This window comes from Eptatretus burgeri, chromosome 17 (genome assembly GCF_056783735.1).
Source record: "Eptatretus burgeri isolate ZD-2024b chromosome 17, Ebu_testis_v1, whole genome shotgun sequence".
NCBI classification, from domain to species: domain Eukaryota; kingdom Metazoa; phylum Chordata; class Myxini; order Myxiniformes; family Myxinidae; genus Eptatretus; species Eptatretus burgeri.
In genome coordinates, this window is record NC_140977.1 from 52512621 (window position 1) to 52536543 (window position 23923).

General features: G+C 45.8%; 1 protein-coding gene across 5 annotated transcripts in view; it reads left to right on the forward strand.

The window, feature by feature from the left end:
* LOC147010111 (myosin phosphatase Rho-interacting protein-like) overlaps positions 1-23923 on the forward strand; it is a 198760-nt gene that overhangs the window by 807 nt on the left and 174030 nt on the right. For 4 of the 5 annotated variants that reach the window (XM_085862250.1, XM_085862249.1, XM_085862247.1 and 1 more), the window contains exon 2: positions 16292-16369. In XM_085862250.1, the coding sequence (XP_085718376.1) occupies positions 16292-16369 (78 nt within the window). Of the gene's footprint in view, positions 1-14712; positions 14957-16291; positions 16370-23923 lie in introns of all 5 variants that reach the window. The other variant, XM_085862248.1, reaches the window with a different exon arrangement.

Consider the following 23923-nt stretch of genomic DNA (forward strand, 5'->3'; position numbering starts at 1 on the left):
AGCCTCCTTCATTGTAATGACTGACTAACGGTCTCCCAGCACTTACTACTCTGTTTATCCGTTCAAAGCCGTTATTTACGAACGCTCGACTGTGCCCGACCGTGACAAGCATTGCATTGCGGCTCATCATGGTGACGTTGCAAAACCGATGGCCTTTCGGAGATGTAGAATCTGACAATACCAACCAACCTCGACCCTGTGAGGGGGAAAGGGGGGGGGTTTCTGTTCCTCTTTATGATGACGTCATGGAAGTGCAAGGTGTTGGGGACTCGTGTGCTGGACCCATGGAAACGACCGTATTGGTTGTGAGTGGACGTTGCTCGTATTCTCAGGACGGGTACGGATTGTGGAGCGCTGAAGGATGACGTGGTTGTGGGTGGCTTTGTCGGCCTGCTCATGTTCACCAGTGACTGAGATTGGGGCCCTTTTCCGTAAGGCTTGGATGGCCGAGAGGTATGAGAGGTACGTGCGTTCGTCTTTCAGTCGTCTAGCCTGGGTTCGAATCCCACACCCGGCCATAAACTGCCGTCCCGGTGTTCCGCGTGTGGGCAAGGCTTGGATGCGTGCGCCGTCCCTCGGACGGACATTAAATTGGGCGTTCTGTCAGTTGGCATTGATTGGTGGACGTGTTCGCACTTTGTATTTCAACAAGAGTCCGTGAGGTTTCGCCTGCATCCCGAACGGATTGCAGGTCCGTCCGCGCTCACGGTCGAGCATCCTACGTTGGAGTGACGACCCGTCCAGGATTGTATCCCGAGCCAATGAACTGCCTCGGTCGACCCGAAGCTTGCGAAGAGCATGGTACATGATGACGATGGTGATCGATACGTTTCCATAATCTTTGTTTGATCCACGCCAGGTCCAATGCCATGACACCTGGGATGGTTTTCATTATTTCTGGCTGACTGAGCAGGCTCATCAGGCCGAGCGTTTTCTCCAATCAAAAAGCCAACAGAGCCATGCTTCATCTTCAATGGAGGACTTGTTTTAGCCTGCTGGTTCGAGGTTCGAGGTAGAGGATCCACACCATTATTTCTAGGCCATCTCGGTATATCTCCATGGTACTACAAGCTCATTGGTTCACCGCCATAGAACCTGGTTGGTGGCACTTTGGGGATGCTGCGAAGTACCTTGATGTACATTAGGAAAAGTCAATAGGTGAGGTGTCACCGATGCTCAACGCTCCACCCTTCCCCGCCTCCCCCACACGTGCATCTTTGATGCCTCACCCTGTCTGTGAAATGCCAGGGTGGCGGTTTATTGCTGGGCCGAGATTCTAATCCAGGCTCAGAAGCAAGATCAAGTCGGTGTTGAAAAATGAAATATTTGCCATCTACTCTTCAGGTTCTTCATCGTGAAGAATGCACAAGTTAAACACCAAAAGATGTACGAACGGAAACGTGCACAAAACGACCTGTTTTGATCCCACGCACCAAAACCGCCACACCGTCCTCATAAAAACCATGCACACCTGCACTATTTCCAGGTTTTCGGTGACGGTTGTGGCTCGTTGTCCGTTCATGCACTTGGTTGGTTCAACAATGGAAGTCCAATCACATACAGTGCGGTGTCTCTTTTCTTTTAAAGTTTGAAGACATCGGTTCATATTCCTGGTGTTGGATGAATGGTTAGGGTGGTGGGCCTGGGATCTTAGGATCCTGAGTTTAAATCCCACTCGGCTGTTGAATTACTACCAGGTGGGGTTGACTCTGCCTGTCATCCTTCCGAGGTCGGCAAAATGAGTGCCAGCTTGCTGATATCCTGTGTCGGAGTGGCGACCCATCCAGGATTGTTCCCAATATCCAAGGAGACTGCTTAGGCAGCACCAACGCTCTGCACAGAGTATGGTCCCGATGGATGGATGGATGGAGGAAAAACGTCCTCCTGCCTCCAACACCATCACCATGCGATTCTCCATCCTATAACCAGCAGAGTGACCTCCTCTCCTCCCCCCTTCCCATCCACACACTTTTTTTTTTCCAAAACGTTTCATTCCATTCAAAAATGTAGTTCTCCCATGGCTCTAAAATGTAGTTCTCCGATGGACCGGCCGTTTTTTTTTTGTCCAATCCTCACACATTGTCTTAACTCAACCACCAAAGGTGGACGGAAGTTATGTTTTTTGGGTCGCCGAAATAGGTGACCCTTATTGTCAGTAATTCTGTCTGTTTGTTTGGATGTTTGTTCGTTTGTCATCAGCATAATTGGTAGTAAACGTGGGCGGATTTTGACCAAACTCGGGTGGTAGGTACATCTTATGACCTCGTGCTTTGGAAATTGTGATGGTTGCTAGGGACACTTTGGTTCCCTAGCAACAACCGAAAAACCTTCAAAATCGGTACCGTTCACGTGAAATCAATTCCGAAAGCCATTATCCCACGTAGGGTAATGAAATTTGGCACGAATGATCTCCAGGTGATGCTCTATCACATATATTCCGTTTTTTGTGATATATGTAATACTTTACCCGCAGCGCCCCTACAATTAGGGTATGCGCGGAAATTGGCGAAAATTGGCGAAAATTGAAGGCCCCCTAGCGACCAGGTGAGTGCATCGATACGAATGAAACTTTGCAGGTTCATGGTACTCAATGAGTACTGCAACTTTGCCTCAGGACATATTGACCAATTTCGCTTTGGTCAGGGGTTAAAGGTCAATTAGTGCAAAAATCGATAATATGCGAGAGCTGGAGGCCCCTTCGCGCCAAATGCTACTCCTCCTCGGGTTATCATCGGATGGTCATGAAAATTCACACTAATCGTCTGGAATACATTTTGCACAAACTATCGAGCTGGATTTTCGATTTAGATCTTTGTTCACCCACAGCACCCCCTCAAACTTTGGGGATTTCTGATTTCAAACCGCATTTTCGGTACTTTTCATTCAAATTGATACCGAGTAGTTATCTGTAGATGGAACTGGATGAGATTTGATATGCATAATCTTAAGGTGATTCCCTATCCGCTACATGACATCCATTTTGCAAGATTTCTTGTAGTTTCCATGCTCGGCGACCCATCGCCGCCTACCAGCTTGTACCCCCTGTTTGTTTGGCTGTGAGCTGGATATCTCAAAAAGTGATGGACAGATTCTGATGAAACTCGGTGGACAGGTTGTATGTGTGATAAGGACGAATTGATTCAATTACGGTGAAGATCCGGATGTGGATCCAGATACAATCATTTGTTTTTTTGATGTTTCTCCACAATTGCGAGATGGGGCCAAAAACGATACATAGCACGATATCTCAAATAGTTTTGGACGGATTTGGATGAAATCATGTGGACTATGTGGATGAGTTTGGTAGATGACAAGAACAAGCTGATTAGATGTTGGTTAAGGTCCGGATCCAGATCGGGCAGATTGGTGGGATACAAAACGTAAACTGTTCAGCCTGGTGTAGGTATGCGCTCTACTGAGTGCCATTTTTGGTTCGTTTGGATATTCCTGGCGTTATCTCACCAATGGTGTTCGATGGTGAAGTAGGGAAGTCCATGCGTCCTTCCCAGATGGATATTTGGAATTTATCCGGCATGCTGGCATTATATGGCCAACTGTTACGGATTTATCATCGTGTCAGTTGGTTCCTCGGAATGCGAATTTGGAATCCTTTTGGATTATAAACTGAAATCCACTGGTGTTTGACTTGAACCCCCTTTAACACATCTCGGACATGTTGATATTGAGAACGGGATTGGTGTTAAGAATGTCGTCGTCCTTCTATCACCAGAAATGCCCGTCTCATGAAGGAGATGCTGTATTTACATATTACGTACACGACGGGAAAGATTTCACCCTTCCCAGCAACCCACTCCATGCATCCGACATAATCACCCACTTCCCATTCCCAATGGTCCTTTCGCTTCCCCCAAACTCCATCTTCCCTCCCCACTAACAATTCCTGTCTTATTTATTTATTTCCTTCTCTTTCCCTGCTTCCTTCTCCTGATTTACCACCTCGTTTTTCCAATCTTGACGTTTGTTATGTTCTTCAAAACCACAGCATCTCACCTTTGGTTTACCTGTGGTTCACATTGTAGGCTTCAAAGGTTCTATTTCATTCTTTCTTTTTTCATTCAGAATGACTAGTTTGCCCAGGCCTGTTCGGCCAAACTCTCTTGTACGGACTTGATATACAAAGTTGCTGTCCATCTCTTTTTTTTTGTGACTGAAAGGCTCACGGTGCATTTAAATGCCAGGTGTACACAACAGGCCAGAGCACCATCCTTCCCACACAAATCTGTTTTCACTGCCATCGTCGACCTTCGGAAGTTTGTATTGGATCTGTGATTCTTTCACAATGGCCAGCATCGACATGTGTCGGACCTTCGTTTGACGATTTCTCCCAAGCTTTCGGATGAGGGCGGATGCTGAAACTGCGCCTCTTGAACATCTTCTTTGTTTCTGTTTCCCTGAGCTTGTCATTTTTTTTTGGCTGGTGTAGGAGGTGTTCGAAGAGATGGAGGTGGGGCATATGGCAGCTAATGGAAAGATTGAGATTTTCGAAGACGTGGTGGATAAAGCGTGAAAGTACCGATGGCAGGTTGAATGATTTATGAGTCGCAAGTCCAGATAAGCACGATGCTGACGCAATGAGGCCGGGCACAATCTCGCAGTGAATCAGCTGAAGTCATTGTGATTGGATTTCGAGGAATTGAGAGCTTTGGTGTGCCTGTGGATATGGTGGCAGCAGCAGTAGTTTAACCCTGGTAAGATTTCAAAATGCCAGCAAGCAAGGAGATGTACTTGTTGATCATCATTAAGGGGGCTCCGGCCACCTGCTGGACCCATGTGCCGCGGCCTCTCCAGCTTCCTGTGTCGGTGTCGTCGTCACCGATGGCTGTCTGCATACCACCGAGCCGTCTTTCCTTTCCGACGCCTGTTCTTGGCACCTTTGCTTGTGTTTTGATTCTTTACTTTGGTTAAATGAGTCGAAGACATTCCTACCGGGCGGAATACCAATTCCACTCGGTCCAAACCTTGAAACGATCATGGTTTGTTCTTAACGTGCTTTGTAGCACAAGTCCTCAAAACGTACGCACTCAATAAGGTAGATGTAGGAGATTCTCATAAAGCATGCTTTACCAGTTAAGCCCTAAAATTATTTTTCCTTCGTTCGTTTTGTGTTAAGCTGGCAATCCGTGCAAGACTGAACGCTTCTCATAACTCCAGCACCCAAAGCCAGATCTCTGGCTCTGCATATCAGGAGTTCTCCTAATTTTTTACCGACAGCTTTCATTGCGATCTTCGTCATGACATGTCCATGAAAACATGCTCCACGTATCCTGTGTAATGAATGAAATGTGATGCCGTTCAAAACGTAGCCTGGATCGTGCAGTCATGTGCTGCACAGCATCCGTCGGGACCTCGGTCGTTCGCAATAATCGAAGGGGCGTGATGCGACTTCTACAAGAATGATTCGCTCCTGAAAGAGGAAATAATCGGTACGAACCACAACTCACGAGAGGCCCACTTTGTGTTTGTGCTTCGGTTCGTTGTGATCCATCTGGCCTGCGACCCGACGGGCGGCACCAGTCTGCCTCAAGCTTTCTGCCCGTCTCCTTTTATGCGATGATTAACCTGCCAAATACCGGACATGGCCACATGCATCCCATATGCAGTATGCCCTGGTGGAACAGTGTGATGTTTGAGTGACTCGTTGAAATCCATGAAAACTTTTGAGTCTTTTTTCCTTTTTTTATGCCTCCGTTGACAAAGTCGCTGGAGGCGTTGCGTTTTCGGGTTGTCCGTCCGTCTGTCTGTACGTTCGTCCGTCCTAATTTTCTCTGTTTTCTCTGCAACCGCTTATCTGATTGACACAAAATTTTCACCATCGGCGTGACTACTCATGTAGAATGTTTTCATGATAATTACAATGTCATTGGTCATGTGGTGTGACAGCCATGTTGGAAAAAGGAAAAGCTTTGGACCTCTGTATTTCTGAAACTTCTCCATGGAAAAAAAAATATTGAAACTTGGAACCTGTGAAGTACTCCCCATGGGAAACAATTGATTTTTTTTTTGATTATGTCATAGGTGGCTTCGTTATGACATCATAATTCCGTATGTCGAATGCTTTATCTGATTAGTATGAATTTTTTTTTGAGGGTCATCTATGGTTAAATTGATGACACCAAGGCCATCTTCACTCGTGGCTCGCAGACTTCCTCTCCTGTCGCAGTCAACGCGTGGCCCTAAATGGAGTTGTCTCATCCCTTCTTCCTGACCAGGCTGGAGTTCCTCAAGGCAGCGTTCTGGGCCCTGTTCTTTTTCTGGTTTTCATCAATGATCTCTCCGTCTGGAAATTCCTCTTTATCTTTTTGCTGACGACTCCTCCCTCTGTCATACTATCTGTCGTCCCTCAGACCTGCAAGCAGCAGTTTCTTCGCTCTCTGCAGATCTGGGTAAAACCACAAACTGGTCCAACATGTGGAACATGTCTCTCAATCCGGACAAATCTCACACTCTCACTTTGTCTCTCTGAAAGGACCGTTTGGACCCCCCCCCCCCAACCCCCATCTACTTTCTCAACAATCCTCTGGAAGAAGTCCTTTCATTCAAGCTTCTGGGTCTCACTATCTGTCATAATCTTTCCTGGGAAAGCCACCTTTCCAACCTCGCCTCCAAAGCCAGTCGCCGATTGGGAATCCTCCATCATGCAAAGTCCTTCCTCGGCCCACCTGAGCTCGTGACCACATACAAAGCTTTCGTCCGCAGCCTGATGGAGTGCTGTTCTCCCCTCTGGGCTGGTGCTCCTGTCTCCCACCTTTCTTGGCTTCATAATGTGGAAACCAAGGCATTTCGGATCATTAGCATCTCCCGCGATGAGGCTGAGTCTTTGGGCCTCTCACTCTCTCACCACAGGCAGGTCGGTGGTCTTTCTGTCTTCTACAGTCTCCTCTCCAGTCTCGCCCCCCCTGCTCTGTCTACGATTTGTCCCCACCATATTTCTGCAGGGCGCTCAAGGTCTGCCAACAACCCCCTTCTGGTAAAACTACCAAAATCATGAATCACTGCTCACCTTCACTCTTTCATTCCTCTTTTTTTTCCCACCTTTGGAATAAACTCCCTCACTCTATTCAATCCCATTCTTCCCTCCAGGCCTTCAAAACAGCTGTTCACCACCACCTCTTATCATCCCCTATCGAAATCCTCCATCTTTTCTACCCCCGTTAATCCACCCCAAGCCCACCTCCTTCAAATTCCCTGCTTTCCTTCCTGAAAGTCCCTGTAATGTCCATCTTGTATACCCCATGTACACCACCCATCCCTCTCCCTTCCACAGATCTCCTAATGTCTTTGTTCCCTACTGTTTTGTCCTTCCCACTCCCACCCCTCTTGTCTTGTGCCTCCCTTGATGGCATTGTTTGTTCGCTCTCATACGAGCCTCGACAAGACATACACACACAAAAAATTGTATATGGGCGGGGGGGGAGGTATGCCTGGTGTTGGCTTCATGGTTAGGATGATGGGCTTGGGATCCTAAGATCCTGAGTTCAAATCCCACTTGGCTGTTGAATTAATACCAGGTGTGGTTGACTCTGCCTGTCATCCTTCCGGGTTTGGCAAAATGAGTGCCAGTTTGCTGGTATGCTGTGTTGGAGTGGCGACCCGTTCAGGATTGTGCCCAATAGCCAAGGAGACTGCTGAGGCAGCACCAGCGCAGAGGCAGCTTGAATGAAATGACCAGCACCAAGAAACTGGGATGCACAGAGTATGGTCCCAATGGATGGATGGATGGATGGAGGAAAAATGATGACATCATCGCTCATGTCGGTCAGCAGCCATATATATGTATATAATTTTTTTTTTTTTTAACATAAAAGCCTTCGACAATGTGGGTGGAGGCATATCTGTTAACGTCGTGACGTCAAAGAGTGCCATCCCAGTTTCTTTCTTTTTTTTCCTTACATTTTTCTGTCCGATTTATTGTTTTGTCATTGCACCATTGTTGTTCTGACAGGTGCGACCGTCGGGATGGAATGTTGAAGTTTTGCGGTGGAAATTCCTCCATTTCTTCATCTCGGGTAGCAAAAGAGCGATCCGTTTGAGATAAAAGCATCTTTCCTGGCACGCCCTCCCAAATCTTAACCGAAAGCACTTAACTTGAAGAATGCGGCGTATTTTAGATTAATCACATTTTCCCTCTTTATTACCTCTGCCACTGAAGGTGGACTGAAGTTGTGTAGTCATCCCTGCTTGTCTGCTTGTGAGCAGGATATTTCACAAAGTTGTGGACAGATTCAGATGAAACTTGGACTGGTTGGAATTGTGGCAAGGACGAATCGATGAGATTTTGGTGAAGATCCGTATTCAAGGATTTTTTTTTTTTTATTTTCTCGACGATTCTTCACCATTGAGAGATAGGGCCAAAAACGATATATAGCACGATATCTGAAGAGGTTGTGGACGGATTCGGATGAAACTTGGTGGATGATTTGGGTATTTGATGAGAACAAACCGATTAGATGTTGGATCCAGATCCGTCCGGCCTATCCGTGGGATACAAAACGTAAAGTGTTCAGCCTGTTGCAGGTGTGTGCTCCACCGAGTGCTGTTCTCGTTTCTCAATAGGAATACGTCTGTTTGGCTGCTTGTGCTCTAAGCTCCAGCACGGTTTTCCTTTTCCTGTGCTACAAAATTTGGACAAATATCCTCCAGGAAGGAAATGTCCCAAAATAATGTTCCCATCTTCAGGCTCAGGTCGCTTCTGGCCTCATTCATAATGGTACGTTGGGAAAAGACTCCACATCTGTAACCTCCAATCCTTCCTGCTCTGACCTTTTTTTCGACAGCTTTGACATTTATTTTATTGATATTATTCGACCCCTGTTATTACCTTCGCCAGAGGAGAGGGTATTGCATTTGGGTCTGTTTGTTTGTTTGTTTGTTTGTCTGTCTGTTGGTTTCTCCGCACAGAATGTGTGTATTAAATAAATGGGACCCTTTAGAACCCGAAGACCCTTTAGAACCTTTACAACCCTGAGGACTCCGAGGACCAAAAAGACCTTGAGGGCCCCTAAGATCCTATAGAACCTGTTACACCCTTCAACCTCTAATACCCTTTAGAACCCTAGAACCCTTCGACACTTTTCTACCCTTTAGACTTTCAGACCTTTTCATACCCTGTAGACCCCTTTGACCTGAAGATCCCTTCGACCTCTTCAGACAATTCCAACCCTTTAGTCCTGAAATTGCACTATTTCGACCCTTTCAGACCCATTTGGACCTTCACCACTTTTCAGACCCATTTGGACCTTCACCACTTTTCAGACCCATTTGGACCTTCACCACCTTTCAGACCTTTGGACTTTCACCACTTTGTAGACCTTTGGACCTTCACCACTTTTCAGACCTTGAAACCTTCACCACTTTGCAGACCTTTGGACCTTCACCACTTTGCAGACCTTTGGACCTTCACCACTTTTCAGACCCTTAGACCTTCACCACTTTTCAGACCGTTGGACCTTCACCACTTTTCAGACCGTTGGACCTTCACCACTTTTCAGACCGTTGAATCTTCACCACTTTTCAGACCTTTGGACCTTCACCACTTCTCAGACCTTTTGACCTTCACCACTTTGCAGACCTTTATTCTTTCAACACTTTTCAGACATTTAGACCTTCACTACTTTTCAGACCTTTCGACCATCACCACTTTTCAGACCTTTCGACCTTCAACACTTTTCAGACCTTTATACTTTCAACACTTTTCAGACCTTTAGACCTTCACCCCTTTTCAGACCTTTAGACCTTCACCCCTTTTCAGACCTTTGGACCTTCACCCCTTTTCAGACCTTTGGACCTTCACCCGTTTTCAGACCTTTGGACCTTCACCCGTTTTCAGACCTTTGGACCTTCACCCGTTTTCAGACCTTTGGACCTTCACCCGTTTTCAGACCTTTGGACCTTCACCCGTTTTCAGACCTTTGGACCTTCACCCGTTTTCAGACCTTTGGACCTTCACCCGTTTTCAGACCTTTGGACCTTCACCCGTTTTCAGACCTTTGGACCTTCACCCGTTTTCAGACCTTTGGACCTTCACCCGTTTTCAGACCTTTGGACCTTCACCCGTTTTCAGACCTTTGGACCTTCACCCGTTTTCAGACCTTTGGACCTTCACCCGTTTTCAGACCTTTGGACCTTCACCCGTTTTCAGACCTTTGGACCTTCACCCGTTTTCAGACCTTTGGACCTTCACCCGTTTTCAGACCTTTGGACCTTCACCCGTTTTCAGACCTTTGGACCTTCACCCGTTTTCAGACCTTTGGACCTTCACCCGTTTTCAGACCTTTGGACCTTCACCCGTTTTCAGACCTTTGGACCTTCACCCGTTTTCAGACCTTTGGACCTTCACCCGTTTTCAGACCCATTTGGACCTTCACCACTTTTCAGACCTTTGGACCTTCACCACTTTTCAGACCTTTGGACCTTCACCACTTTTCAGACCTTTGGACCTTCACCACTTTTCAGACCTTTGGACCTTCACCACTTTTCAGACCTTTGGACCTTCACCACTTTTCAGACCTTTATACTTTCACCACTTTTCAGACCGTTGGACCTTCAACACCTTTCAGACCTTTAGACCTTCACCACTTTACAGACGATTGGATCTTCACCACTTTTCAGACCGTTGGACTTTTACCACTTTTCAGACCGTTGGATTTTTACCACTTTTCAGACCGTTGGACTTTTACCACTTTTCAGACCGTTGGATTTTTACCACTTTTCAGACCGTTGGACCTTCACCACTTTCAGACCTTTGGACTTTCACCACTTTTCAGACCTTTGGACCTTCACCCATTTACAACTGGACCATTTAGACCTTTTCATATGCCATCAACGACCTTCCATTTATTTTCCACACAAAATACACCACATAAAACAAGTGCTGGCGAGGGTCTGCAACCGCTGCTTTTTTTTTGTTTATCTTCTGTCATGATCTCAAGCTCTTATTGAAGTGAACTTTTAATGATGCAGGACTAAGACATGAGGAGATGCCGATGTACTTTTGCATAAATTACAAGGACATTCGAAGACATTTGGAAAAAGAGCGCAGTGTATGGACCTGGGATCTCAGGAGCATGAGCCAAGTACATGAGAACATCAAACGAGTTAACCCAAGAAAGCGAGCTCAGGCTTTAAACCTTGGCAAGTTTTCAAAAACTATTAAACTTGTTCATGGTTTGGTCAGGAACAGTTCCATTATATGGCTTCGTTAACTTGTACAACTTCCTTCTTGTCTAAGGATTGTGATGCGTAGGTCGCGGTCCCAACACAGTAACAGCTGTTCTGCTGGATGCAAGGTTGACCGAGGCAGACTTGTCACTTTTGAACAGCTGGTCCTGCCACTCATGAAATCCTGAATTGTTAAGCAGAGGTTTAACATGTGAAACATTTCAGCAAGTCTGCTTGTCAAATGATTTCCTTTTGATGAACTCTAATGACCTTGTGATGCTGAAAATCAAATATATTGCCCGAGTTCAGGCTCTGCGGTGTCATGGTAAGAGCGTCTGCTCTGAGTCTGGGAGGGCAGCGGTTCAAACCACGGCCGAGTCTTACTGAAGACTTTTAAAATGATACTTGCTGCTTCCTTGAGCACGGACAACCCATAGAGGCTGGCGTGCACGGGGAGGAAGAAATTCCTCCTTGGGAAATGTCAGGCTCAGTGCGGTGAGAAAGGCAACGCCATTGTTGTGATGTCACCGGTACCCAGAGTGCCCCAGGAAGTGATGATATTTCCCCTGAGCTCATTGGTGGCGTTTGTCTCGTCAAACGTTTGTGTGTCTGTGTCTGTGTTCCACTACAAGCCTTAGATTCTGTAAAAAAAAAAAAAAACACTTGCAGAAAAAAACAGATCAGATTGTCCACATGAGTGGAAGCATCCATATCTACAATTCCTGGCCTTCGTTCGTTAAGACGAGGGCTGGTTTGAACTTGACATCCCAGCATCATGAACCAGGAGGGATAGCTTAGGCCTTAGAGATATACGGACCTGCCTGTGTGCTGTCTCGCCTGAGTTTGAATCCCAACCCGGGTATAAACTGTCATGCTGGTGTTTTGCATGCAGGGAGAGGCTTCAACGTGTGTCCTATCTGTCGGAATGATGTTAATTAAGCCAGACGACCCGACTTCTTGCCTGAGTTTTCAGTTGGTTGACTTTAAAGATCCCCAGGTGGCGTTCCTGAAGAGTCGTCGAGTTATCACCAGCACCCTGAACAATCTCCAAATTCTTGTCATGGGCATCTGTACGTCAGGCCTGGTCAGCCGGTTCGGGAAATGCTCAGACCAAAAACGTTCCCTGGCTTACCCCACGAGGAGGTGTGAACAATTGCAACCGTCAAAGAAGTAGTCGATTGTGTTCGGATCAGGGTCGTCGATCTCAATCACCGACGCTCGCATCTCCTCGAGATCGAGTATTTTGAGAATGTGCGGAAATTCCACGGACATTATCGAATCCCCCAACAGCTCGCGTCGCTGCCGCTTCTCACGGAGCGTGCGATATTTTAAGATCGACACGATTATTGCGAAATGTTCACAGAACAAATATTTGTTCAGGAACGCAGTCTTGTTGGTGGATCTGCCGTATGAAATGATTTCAACAATGAAGCAGAAGAAGAAATCCGGAGGCTTTTGCAACGACGTTCGTTTTGAAAATGCCGTGGTCATTGCCCCTGCAAGATATTTCTTGTGCTTGCTCGTGAAATATCTCGGCAGTTATAAAATTGCCTTTTGCGCATCTCCGCCTCACCTCTGCTCCGTTCACTTTTCACCCACAACTCTTACACCGAGGTCCGGCGGGGAATTTCACTTTGGGGGAATTTGAGCAGTCGTGGCAGTGCAAGAGAGGAGGAGATCGGGACCATACTCTGTGCAGAGCGTTGGTGCTGCCCAAGCAGTCTCCTTGGCTATTGGGCACAATCTTGGACGGGTCGCCACTCCGACACAGGATACCAGCATGCTGGCACTCATTTTGCCAACCTCGGAAGGACGACAGGCCGAGTTAACCCCACCCGGTATTAATTCAACAGCTGAGCGGGATTTGAACTCAGGACCCGAGGATCCAAAGCCCGCCACCCGAACCATTAAGCCAACACCAGGCAAAGCCAGGCAGTGCAAGACCTGTTTTTGAAGTCGCTTTGGTGAAGCTTATCGAACGACGGCAGAATCGGTGTCTGAGGAAACAAACTCAAACTTTGAAAAAAAAATGAAGGAAACTTGGACGGACTGTCCTCACATTGATTTCCCTTTGCTGTTGAACGTGGCATGCACATTCAGCAACACGAGAAGTGCGGACTCTTCGTTCATCTATTAATTACTTCGCCAGTGCGGATAAGACGCGACTTCTCCACGGTTGGGTTTTGAAACGCCACGTGCTTCCCATAGCCAATCGGGGACCACGGAGGCAAGCTGTGGTTGCCTCCACAGAAAATCTTTGGGAAGTTTATCGGAGTTGCATTTGCTCCTTTACAGTGCATTTTATTTATTATATTACTTACGAAATCTTTAGATTTCGTAAGTATATTGATGACTTCCGTCCTCTGTTTGTGTGTTTGTTTGTAGGCACGATAACTCGAGAACGGAAGAAGCTACCAATGTCAAATTACACCACGTGATTCAGGAGGGTGATGGCTAGTGCTGATTAGATTTTTGTCAAAATCGGTCAAAGTCACAGTGAGGTCAAACATTCGATTTTTGATGGTTTGGTACAGAATCATCTTAGAAACTTCTGGTTTGCGTCGCTACCTTCTCGAGAGACAGCTTTTATTAGACAAGGTCAGAGGTCAAGTTGACGATTTCGTAAGTACCAGTCCATGACTGCTTGTTTATTTATTTATTTCAATGAAAGCACATGAAGTGGAACTCTTGATCAAAACGAATAAATCTCAGTTACTACCAACGCCACCAAAGGTTGGAGGTTTTGCATTCACCCGTGCTTGTTTGTTTGCCTGCGAGTACGATTTCTCAAAAAGCTATGGAGGGATTCAGACGAAATGTGGTGTACAGGTTGGGTGTGTGACGAGAACGAATTGATTCGATTTTGATGACGATACAGGTACGGATATGAGAATTTTTCTTTTTAAAAAATATTTTCTCGGTGATTCTTCACCACTGAGAGATGGGGGCCAAAAACGATACATTGCACGATATCTCTAAACTTTTTTACAGATTATGAAAAAACTTGATGGATGACTTGGGTAGGTGACGAGAATTTGCTGATTACATTTTGGTTGAGGTCCGGATCCAGATCCAGCCTATGAATGGGATACACAACATCAACTGGTCAGCCTTGATCTGCCTGGTGTTGGCTTCATGGTTTGGGTGGCGGGCTTGGGATCCTAGAATCCTGAGTTCAAATCACACTATGCTGTTGGATTAATACCAGGTGGGGTTGATTCTGCCTGTCATCCTTCCGAGGTCGGCAAAATGAGTGCCGGCTTGCAGGTATCCTGCGTCGGAGTGGTGACCCATCCAGGATTGTGCCCAATAGCCAAGGAGACTGCTTGGGTAGCACCAACACTCTGCACAGAGTATGGTCCCAATGGATGGATGGTCAGCCTGGTAGAGGTATGCGCTCGACCGAGCGCCATTCTTGTTTGAGTTTGGTTTCTTTCTGGTTTATTACTTACGAAAGCTAAAGATTTCGTTAGTATATTGATGACTTCCGTGCTCTGTTTGTGTGTTTGTTTGTGTGTGTGTGTTTGTTTGTAGGCACGATAACTCGAGAACGGAAGGAGCTACCAATGTCAAATTACACCACGTGATTCAGGAGGGTGATGGCTAGTGCTGATTAGATTTTGGTCAAAATCGGTCAAAGGTCAAGGTCACAGTGAGGTCAAACATTCGATTTTTGATGGTTTGGTACAGAATCATCGTAGAAACTTCTGGTTTGTGTCGCTACCTTCTCGAGAGACAGCTTTTATTCGACAAGGTCAGAGGTCAAGCTGACGATTTTGTAAGTACCAGTCTATGACTGCTTGTTAAAAGTTTACTCCTATTACGTCAACTTTTTAGGCCTTGAACCTTCTTCATCGACATGATGTGTTCGATGCAAGCCCTTGTTGGTTAGGAAGAAAATGCATTCAGAGAGTAAATCTTTCGAAAGGCATCTTCAAGGATAGCCTTTTCTGACCTCTCAGCTCGTGGTCACTCACCTGGACACCTTTACAAACTCTTCCAATGCTTTATCATTTACCGCTACAGGCTACTTTCCTTTTCTTGAAGTTTGTTCATAACCGCTGGTTTATAAAGCCAGTCTTTGTCCCAAAATGTTTGTGAACATGTATGATGTGAATTTTGATTGACATGTGTCACATATGATGGCATTTGTTATTGTGTAGCATTCAGATATGTTGTCCACTGGACTGCTGTTATGATTGGCGGAATTCTTCGTCCCTTTTGGCTGTCCCTCCCTCATAGTGGGGCAGATAAGAGCAATTTTTGAGAGGAATCGTGCAAATGATGATACAAGCATCAAATTTGGCACATTTGTTCTCCAGGGGATTCTAATAAAATCTGCCTGATTGGCCATTTGAAAATCCAAATTTTGAAAAATTTGAAGAAAAAAAAAAAGACTTCAAAAAAGTCAAGATCACGAATCTATGTTGGATGCCGGCTGAGATTGGTGAATGTTTCAGAAACATCGTCAAAGACGTTCCAAGTCTGCCATGCAGTTTTCTTCCCTTTACCGCGGAAGGCAGACACGACATCACATCCAGTGAACGCATGGAAGTATGGGATCCCTCAAGCTTTCTCAGGCCCTATTGCAGAAACTAGCTCATGGACTGGAATCCATCGCTCCTTGGCCAAAGGCAATCCACATGTTCTCAAGACCTTGTTCCTGTAAGGATGGCAGTACAGATATTGCTATGACTAGTACGTCCATGTCATTAGCCTTAATGATAATGACGTGCCATTTATGACATTAGCCTTTGACGTGCGTGGAGGTAGGGCATTGATAAGTGCTGAGCCATCAATGACGACTGCATCTCCCCTTGGTTCTCCTCTGTCTGCGATGTTCACTTGCGCCTCAAGAATTTCAGCCAGCTGTGATTTCAATTTTTTTTAAAGGTTTTTTCTTTTTCTTTATTTTTTTTTTTTCAAAATCTGGATTTTCAAATAGCCAATCAGGCAGATTTGATCAGAAAGCCCTGCAGAACAGAAATGCCAAATTTGATGCTTGTATCATAATTTGCACGATTTTTCTACTATCGACTACACTATGATGTTCTCTAACTTTTATTCCCCCCCCCCCACCTCTCTCACCGCCCTTCCACCTCCCTTCCCACAGGCAAAACCCGTATATGGGGGTTGGTTGTGCCTTGCCCCGGAGGGAACGGACTTTGAAAACCCCATGCAGCGTTCTCGAGTGAGTTTTCTTGAGGGAGAGATTGATCTGAGCGTGGCATTGAGCTTGGCCAACATCTAAATGTTGATGTAACCATTCTAAAATGAACCACCGATGTCATGTTTGAGGTGTTCTGGTGTTCGGCATGGGGTTTGCCCAGTTTTGAGGTTTCTTTCCCACTCCACGTCGGAGTTCAAACTGGAAAAAAAGTATGTAAAAATTTGCTCCACGTTAACTTTTGCCATGAATCTAAATTTCAGGAAATGGGACAGCCAGCTTAACTCACACCCCCCTTTTCCCTTCCCTACCCTTACTCCCTGACCCCTTTCCCTCTACTCAAATGTTTTGGCAACTGCACCATGCATGGCATGTCTCTGCTGCTGCAATAATAATCAAGATAATAATAATAATAATTTTTTTTGATTCTGATGTACCATATTATTTTGAGAGTGTTGGTGCTGCCGAAGCAGTTTTTTGGCATTTGTTTTACCGAGTCGTTTGCCATTGCTTTCCTAGTGTTGTTTATCCGACCTCTATCCATCATTTTAGAATGCCGAGCGTCAAGTAAGGAAGCAGCACAAAGCATCTTTAAAGTCTGTGGCACGAATCGGTCGGGGTTTGAAACACCGTCATTCGAGACTCGGAGCGGATGCTCTAACAATTCACACCGCAACATCTGGTCATGATTAATAATAATAATAATAATAATAGTCATAATTTAAATGACTGTTTTCCAGTAGTTCTAAGATCTACTTGAATCTCCCAACAACCTGATTTGGTTTCTAAGTTTAGCTTGCTGGCGACGAGTTCCAAATCGCAGCTCGACCGGGACTATCTGAAGAAAGCACAAAGGCGCAACCTGCCTGCACGAGGAAGGTGTTGGTGCTAAGCAGATGGAAATGGAGACTGAGACAAAAACGACCGACATTGAACTCGAGATGGACACTTGTGTTTGTGAGACGCACCTGCAGTACGTCATGAGTCATGGTGGCGGTGTGCGTGCGGGTTCGTGCTCTCTATCTATCTTCTCCTCTCCCTGTGGTTCTTTTTGTACTCTTCTGCATTTGCTGCCCACATACTCGGATGACAAAGGTGAAATCGGGCAAACTCTGCCGTGAAAAGAGCATCGGTTACTCCTCTTTTGACGTGTTCATGGAGTTTTGAAGTTTGCAAACACTCTCATGTTGCGATTTGACGAGGCAAGCTCGAAAGCATTAACCGCACGCATTGTGTCGTGCATGACGTCATTGCGGAAAACGACTCGCTGCGCACTACAACCGCCCTTTTGATCGATTGATTGATTGATCTTAATGAAAACCGCTCGATTTTTAAACCTTGTTTTAATAATTATTTAACCATTTGGTTATGGGTCAACGCTAAGGCCTCTCTCTCCCTGCGATCACTGACGATAAGTTCACCCCGTTTAACACTGCGACATCAGGGGATCTTGTTAGAGACCGATTTTTATTGTGAGGCGAACGTCGTGCTGATTGTTGATTCGACGTTTGTGCGTCTTGGTACGGAGAGAACCAGATTCCGTTTGTTGCCCTATTTAATCGGCGAAATTGGTCCATTCGTCGCCCGGCGATGAGGTCGTGTGACTCTTCAACCGTTTTGTAATAGTTAGCCGTGAGTCCACCCTCGGGAACACGATTGCGTTGCTGTCACGTAGCCCCGTCGATCCCAGGCGATAAACAAAGGCGGTGCTGTCGCTGCGGAATGCTGACGTCGAGTTTTATCGTGAGGTATGATCGCCCCCCCCCCCCAAACAGGTGCTCAAGCATCATACCTGTCATTGTGATGCTGTTTTATTTATTTATTTGTTTTCATTTATTTATTTTTATTAAAAAAAAAATATATATATATAATTATTTAATTTGAAGGTTTCTCGTTTGCTTCTCCATTCACCTGCTGTCAAAAGACAAAGTGGAATCTTGGGATCTAAATGTTTTGGTAACAGGATCTGAATGATGTTACCCCACGCACGTGAAGCGAAAGGTGGGGTTAAGCAATAGGTTCACGTCTGTCTGTCCGTCCGTCCATCTTCAAACATCAGTTTATGATCAAGGAACAACTTGATTTCGATTGAATGTTTTATTTTGAACATTAACCTGAAAACTAACCTGAAGTTTAGTGTAACCTGCAGTTTTATCTCAATTGAATTATGTACTTGAACACTATATGGTGTAAGGTGTTCTATAACCTCTCTACTGTTTTATTGTTCAATGTACGACTCACGGGTGTACTTCAGGGACGGGGGATTGACCCACAAACAGACATGCTTGTCCTGGCCCCAAATTATGGTTCATTTTTACGTTTCAAACATCACGTGGTGGCGGTACGCCAATGACGAATCGTGTTCAAAAAGATCTTGGTTTGGGGTCTAGTTTTCTGATCGCTGTGGACTTGAATCATTGAAAGATACTGAATGGCCGTCATTCATTTTGTGTGCAGCTTGTGGCTGCTGGTTTGCATCATTGCTGCGAGAGTGGCTGTGCCGTTGATGCAGTGCCCCTGTAGGTTGGGGAAGGAATTTGGAACTTATTCAGGATGTCGCCGACAGCTTGCCTCTGATACTCTTGGCGAAGGATGCCGTGGGTCAGCCAGGGAACGTTTTTGGTCCAAGCTTTTCACAAACCGGCTGGCCAGGCCTGACGGACAGATGCCCGCAACGAGAATTTGGAAATTGTTCAGGATGCTGGTGATAACTCTCCTACTCTTCAGGAAAGCCACCCATGGATCTTTAATGTCCACCAACTAAGGCTGGTGGAGGGGACGCCGAGTTTGATGCCCATCTGAAGGATGGCGCATACATTGATGAATCGCCCTGCCTGTGAAACACCGGGATGACTTTATAGCTAGGTCGGGATTCTAACCCAGGCTAGACAGCTGCCAGGCGATTGTGCGTACCTCTACGCTATCCTGCAAGCCCATTATTAATGGTAAAGTGCCTTGAGGCTTAAGTCTTGATTGTTAAAATGTTGGATTGATGATGTCATACCCTTTCCAGGGTGACTGGGTCTGCTGCCACAGCTTCCTGTGCTATTGCCTACACTGAGTGGTTTTCCCTGACCTTCACAGCAATGGTAGTTGGGGCAGGAGTTTGTAATTTATTTCGGGTGCCCGTGATAACTCGCTGACTCTTTGTCGAAAGATGCCGTGTGATCTTTAATGTCCACCTGCAGAGACGAAGTGCTGGTAGACAGGATGTCCAGCTTAATGTACCATCCAATGGACGGGTCACACAGCACCACCTCGTCCCGCATGCGAAACCCCGTTCTGACAGTTCCTGGTTCGGGTCGAGAATATATTATAATAAACAGTAGATTATGTATTGGTGATCGTTCTCGAAACGTTTTAACGGTTTACCGGTCAGGTTCATCGAAATTTTTCGTCATTTGGGCACAAAGAAAGCCTGCAAAGCCAGACTCGTTTGAATTTGCCGAGCATTTACAACTCTCGCCTCGGGTGGCGGGTGTTTTCTCATAATGAACGCCCATATAGACCATAAGGGATCGCAGAGAAGGGCTGCTTGATGTGCCTCGGTTATGGCTGGCCTTCTGGACTCGTTTGTCTCTCTTGGGCAGCACGGACACTCGTGCTTGGATTCCCACCCGATAACTTGGGGCCCCTTGGCCTGAAGGCCCAGACTGTCGATTGTTGAAATATTCATTTATATGCCGCGGTGATTTTCGCACGCGTGGCTGCATTTTGCTTCACATGCACCTTTGAAAAATTTTTTGTCTTCTTCTATTATTTATTAATAATTTTTGAGGGGAGGAGGGAAGGGCTTTTGGTGTTGATTCGCCAACAGGGATTCAAAAACCGCGCACGGTCATCGGCAAGAAGGACCTTTTTCGCAGTACAAAGTGAAACTGTAGTGACCGCGAGGCATTTCCTTGTATGGATAGAAATGCTGTCGAGAGACGGAGAAAAGCAGACGTCCTCTCCTTTGTGTTTGGCGATGTGAGTGAGAGGTGATTAAAAAAGATTTTCCAAAGCACGATTACCCTTTATTTATTTATTTATTTTTTAACCTCCTCGTGTGATTTAACCGATGCTGTCAAAGCCACCCAGTTACTCGAGATCGATCCAAAGTTGGTCCCCCTGTTGGCTATGTGATTCCTCTTTTGCAAAATTAATTTTCTGGATGGGAAATTATTTTGATTGATATTTATCTCAACGTTTTTTTTTCTTCTTCAATAAAAACAAACAAACTGGGGGGGGGGATATTTTAATCAGCGCTGTTTATCCGTCTGTCCTTCTGTCCGTCTCTGTCTCCTCCTAAACGGTTAGGCAGAAATTAACCAAACTTGGTTGCCGTGATGATTACATGGCACGAAGATGCAAGAGCAGGATAATTTTTGGTTCCACCCCCTCTGGGGCAGGGTCAAAAGGTCATGTACCAAAAATGCAATTGCGTGCACACTTTGAAATGAAACCTTATATATGTAATCAATATTGGGGAACGCGTGAAATTTGTAAGGAATTATTTTTGATTTGACCCTGAGTTCATGCGTTGGTGGTTGGACTTGGGGGTCACAGGAGTCAAAACGGGAAAACTTTTTAAAACTCTATCTTTGATATTGGATCCTTGTGGAAGTTTAACTCTAAATTTGATATTTGGTCTCGTCGGAGCTTTCTGCCATCTTTCAACTTTGCTTAAGGTGGGATGCTTGGGGACTTGCGATCTTGTGCCATCAACTTCGCTCTAATTTTATAATTGAATTGGGTAGGTGTCTGGAAGTAGTGGGGATGTGGGAGTATTAAGACGTCGGCAAGCTTAATGAGCTTAATGGCCTCCTCTTGCATTGAAGTTCCTTGTATTTCCTTGTTCGTGAGGGCTGATTATTTGGAGTATAGCTCATGGGTCTGGACGTGACTTGCGATGCGATTGTGCTTTGCTCTCGATCGCCTGTTGAGTGGAGCGTTTCACCAAGAAGCCCTTCATGAAATGGCATCGCTGCTCAAGTGCATATCTTGTGCATAGAGCCAGCTCAGAGAGCGGGAATCCATTCCGAGGTCAAGCATACTCCTATCCGAAATTCATTCCTGAACTCTGACGAGATTGTAGCATCTCGTGAGAAATTGTGTGATTTTATTTTTGCAAGGGCCGTTCAATTCCGTCATTTAAACGGCTAAAGTTAAACCTTTTCTCGATCTCAAGGGGTTATGGATTGTGTTCTGGTGCTGTTTCTGGCTGCTTTTTGTAAGGTGTTAATGGATCTCGAGTTTGGTTTATCAAAGAAAACGAGTGAGGGAGTAGAAGGGGGAAGGTGTCCAGGACGGACAGGTTGAATGAGGAGAGGGCGTTGATCAATTGCAATGAGTTGCGGTTCAAACGTGGTGCCCAAAATCCAGCAGAACGAAAAAAATTGATAACACATTGTTTCGTCACTCCACAACACACTGTATGTGTCGCCTCCGATGATGATTGTTTCATTTATTGTTTCTTGCTCATTCTTCATTCTTCTGCTTTGTTCTTTCTCTTTGCCTTGCTTTTTAAAATTGTGTCCTCACCTCTGTTTTGTGCTCCCTCTCCCCTTTTCGTAGGTCCTCTCCTCTTCTTCTGTCCAGACTCATCAACATCTTTCCACCCTGCTGGTGGTCTTCCCTGCAGTGCCATTTCTTATCCAACTAGAAAGTGTTTGCTGCAGTATGAATTGGCCAACACTTTCGATGAACAGAGTATGGCCTGTGTCTGTACTTGCCTTATTATAAGGGTTTGCTGCTCTGGGTGACACCACAAGAGAAATGAGAGACGGGGAGATCGTTGTAGACGGAGGCACTCTGCGATGGTCATGCGCATTTATACAAGCTTCCATGAACGACCATTCCTGGACTTCTTTGTTGAGAATTTATCAATAAGATTTGATTGATGCAAAGTAACTGCAATCTGGCTGTGGCATACAAAGTTTGTCGGCATCGGAAAACAAATGGATCTCAAAACAGATCTCATTTTGTTCCAATACGAGTGATCGATGACTGAAAGGAGAAGTGAACTTTCGAGACGGTCTGGCATCCCGCACTGCTCACCAAATTCTCTTCTTATGCTATCCAAGGCAATCTCCACTTGTGGCTTATGCACTTCCTCTCCTGTCGCAGTCAACGCGTGACTCTTAATGGAATTTTCCCATCTCCTCTTCCCATCCAGGCTGGAATTCCTCAAGGCAGTGTTCTGGGTCCTGTGCTTTTTCTGCTTTTCATCAATGATCTCTCAGGTTCTCTGGAAAATCCTCTTTATATCTGTGTTGATGACTCCACCCTCGGTCGTACAATCCCTCATCCCTCTGATTGGCAGGCAGCAGCCTCTTCACTCTCTACAGAACTGGATAAAATCACAAGTTGGTCAAACACTTGGAACATGTTTTTCAATCCTGACAAATCTCACATCCTCACGATGTCTCTACGAAAGGACTGTATGGACCCCCCCCCCACCACCCCACCCATATACTTTCTCAACAATCCTCTTGAAGAAGTCGTTTCATTCAAGCTTTTGGGTCTAAGTATCTGCCATGATCTTTCCTGGGAAAGCCACATCTCCAAGCTGGCCTCCAAAGCCAGTCGCCTACTGGGCATCCTCCATTGTGCAAAGTCCTTCCTTGGCACACCTCAGCTTCTAACCACTAACAAATCTTTCATTTGCAGTCTGATGAAGTACTGCTTCCTGCTCTGGTGTGGTGCTCCTGCCTTACACCTTGCTCGACTTCACGCTTTAGAAACCATGGCTTTTAGGATCATTGGTATCTTCCACGATGAAGCTGAGTCTTTGGGTCTCTCACTCTCTCACCGGAGGCAGGTCGGTGGTCTTTCTGTTTTCTACCGTCTTCTCTGGCTTTGCCTCCTCTGTTCTGTGTGTGATCTGTCCCCACCTATATTTCCTCAGGGTGGTCAAGGTCTGCCAAAAACCCCCTTCTGGTGTAACTGCCAAAATCAAGAATCACTGCTCACCTTCACTCTTTCATTCCTCTTTTCCCCCCACCTTTGGAACAAACTCCCTCACTCTCTTCAATCCTATTCCTCCCTCCAGGTCTTCAAAACACCCATTCACCACTATTTCTTATCTTCCCCCATCCAAAACCATGATCTTTTCTACCCCCGTTAATCCACCCCAAACCCACCTCCTTCAAATTCCTTGTTTTCCTTCCTCAAAGTCCCTGTAGTACCATCTTGTTTATGCTGTATACCCTGCCCCCATCCCTCTCTCTTCCACAGATATCCCATTGTCTCTGTTCCTCACTATTTTCTGCTTCCCTCTCTCACCCCGCTTGTCTCCTGCCTTGTTATTTCTGTGTATTATCTCTGACACGAGCCTTGACTTCGTATACAAAAAAGTGTGTGTGTGTGTGTGTGTGTGTGTGTGTGTGTGTGTGTGTGTGTGTGTGTGTGTGTGTGTGTGTGTGTGTGTGTGTGTGTGTGTGTGTGTGTGTGTGTGTGTGTGTGTGTGTGTGTGTGTGTGTGTGTGAGAGAGAGAGACTGACTGACTGACTGACTGACTGACTCACAGTCACACGTTTAATTCTAAAGGGTTCCTGCTGTCACAGAATAATAGAAACGGTACCGTTGGAAAACTAA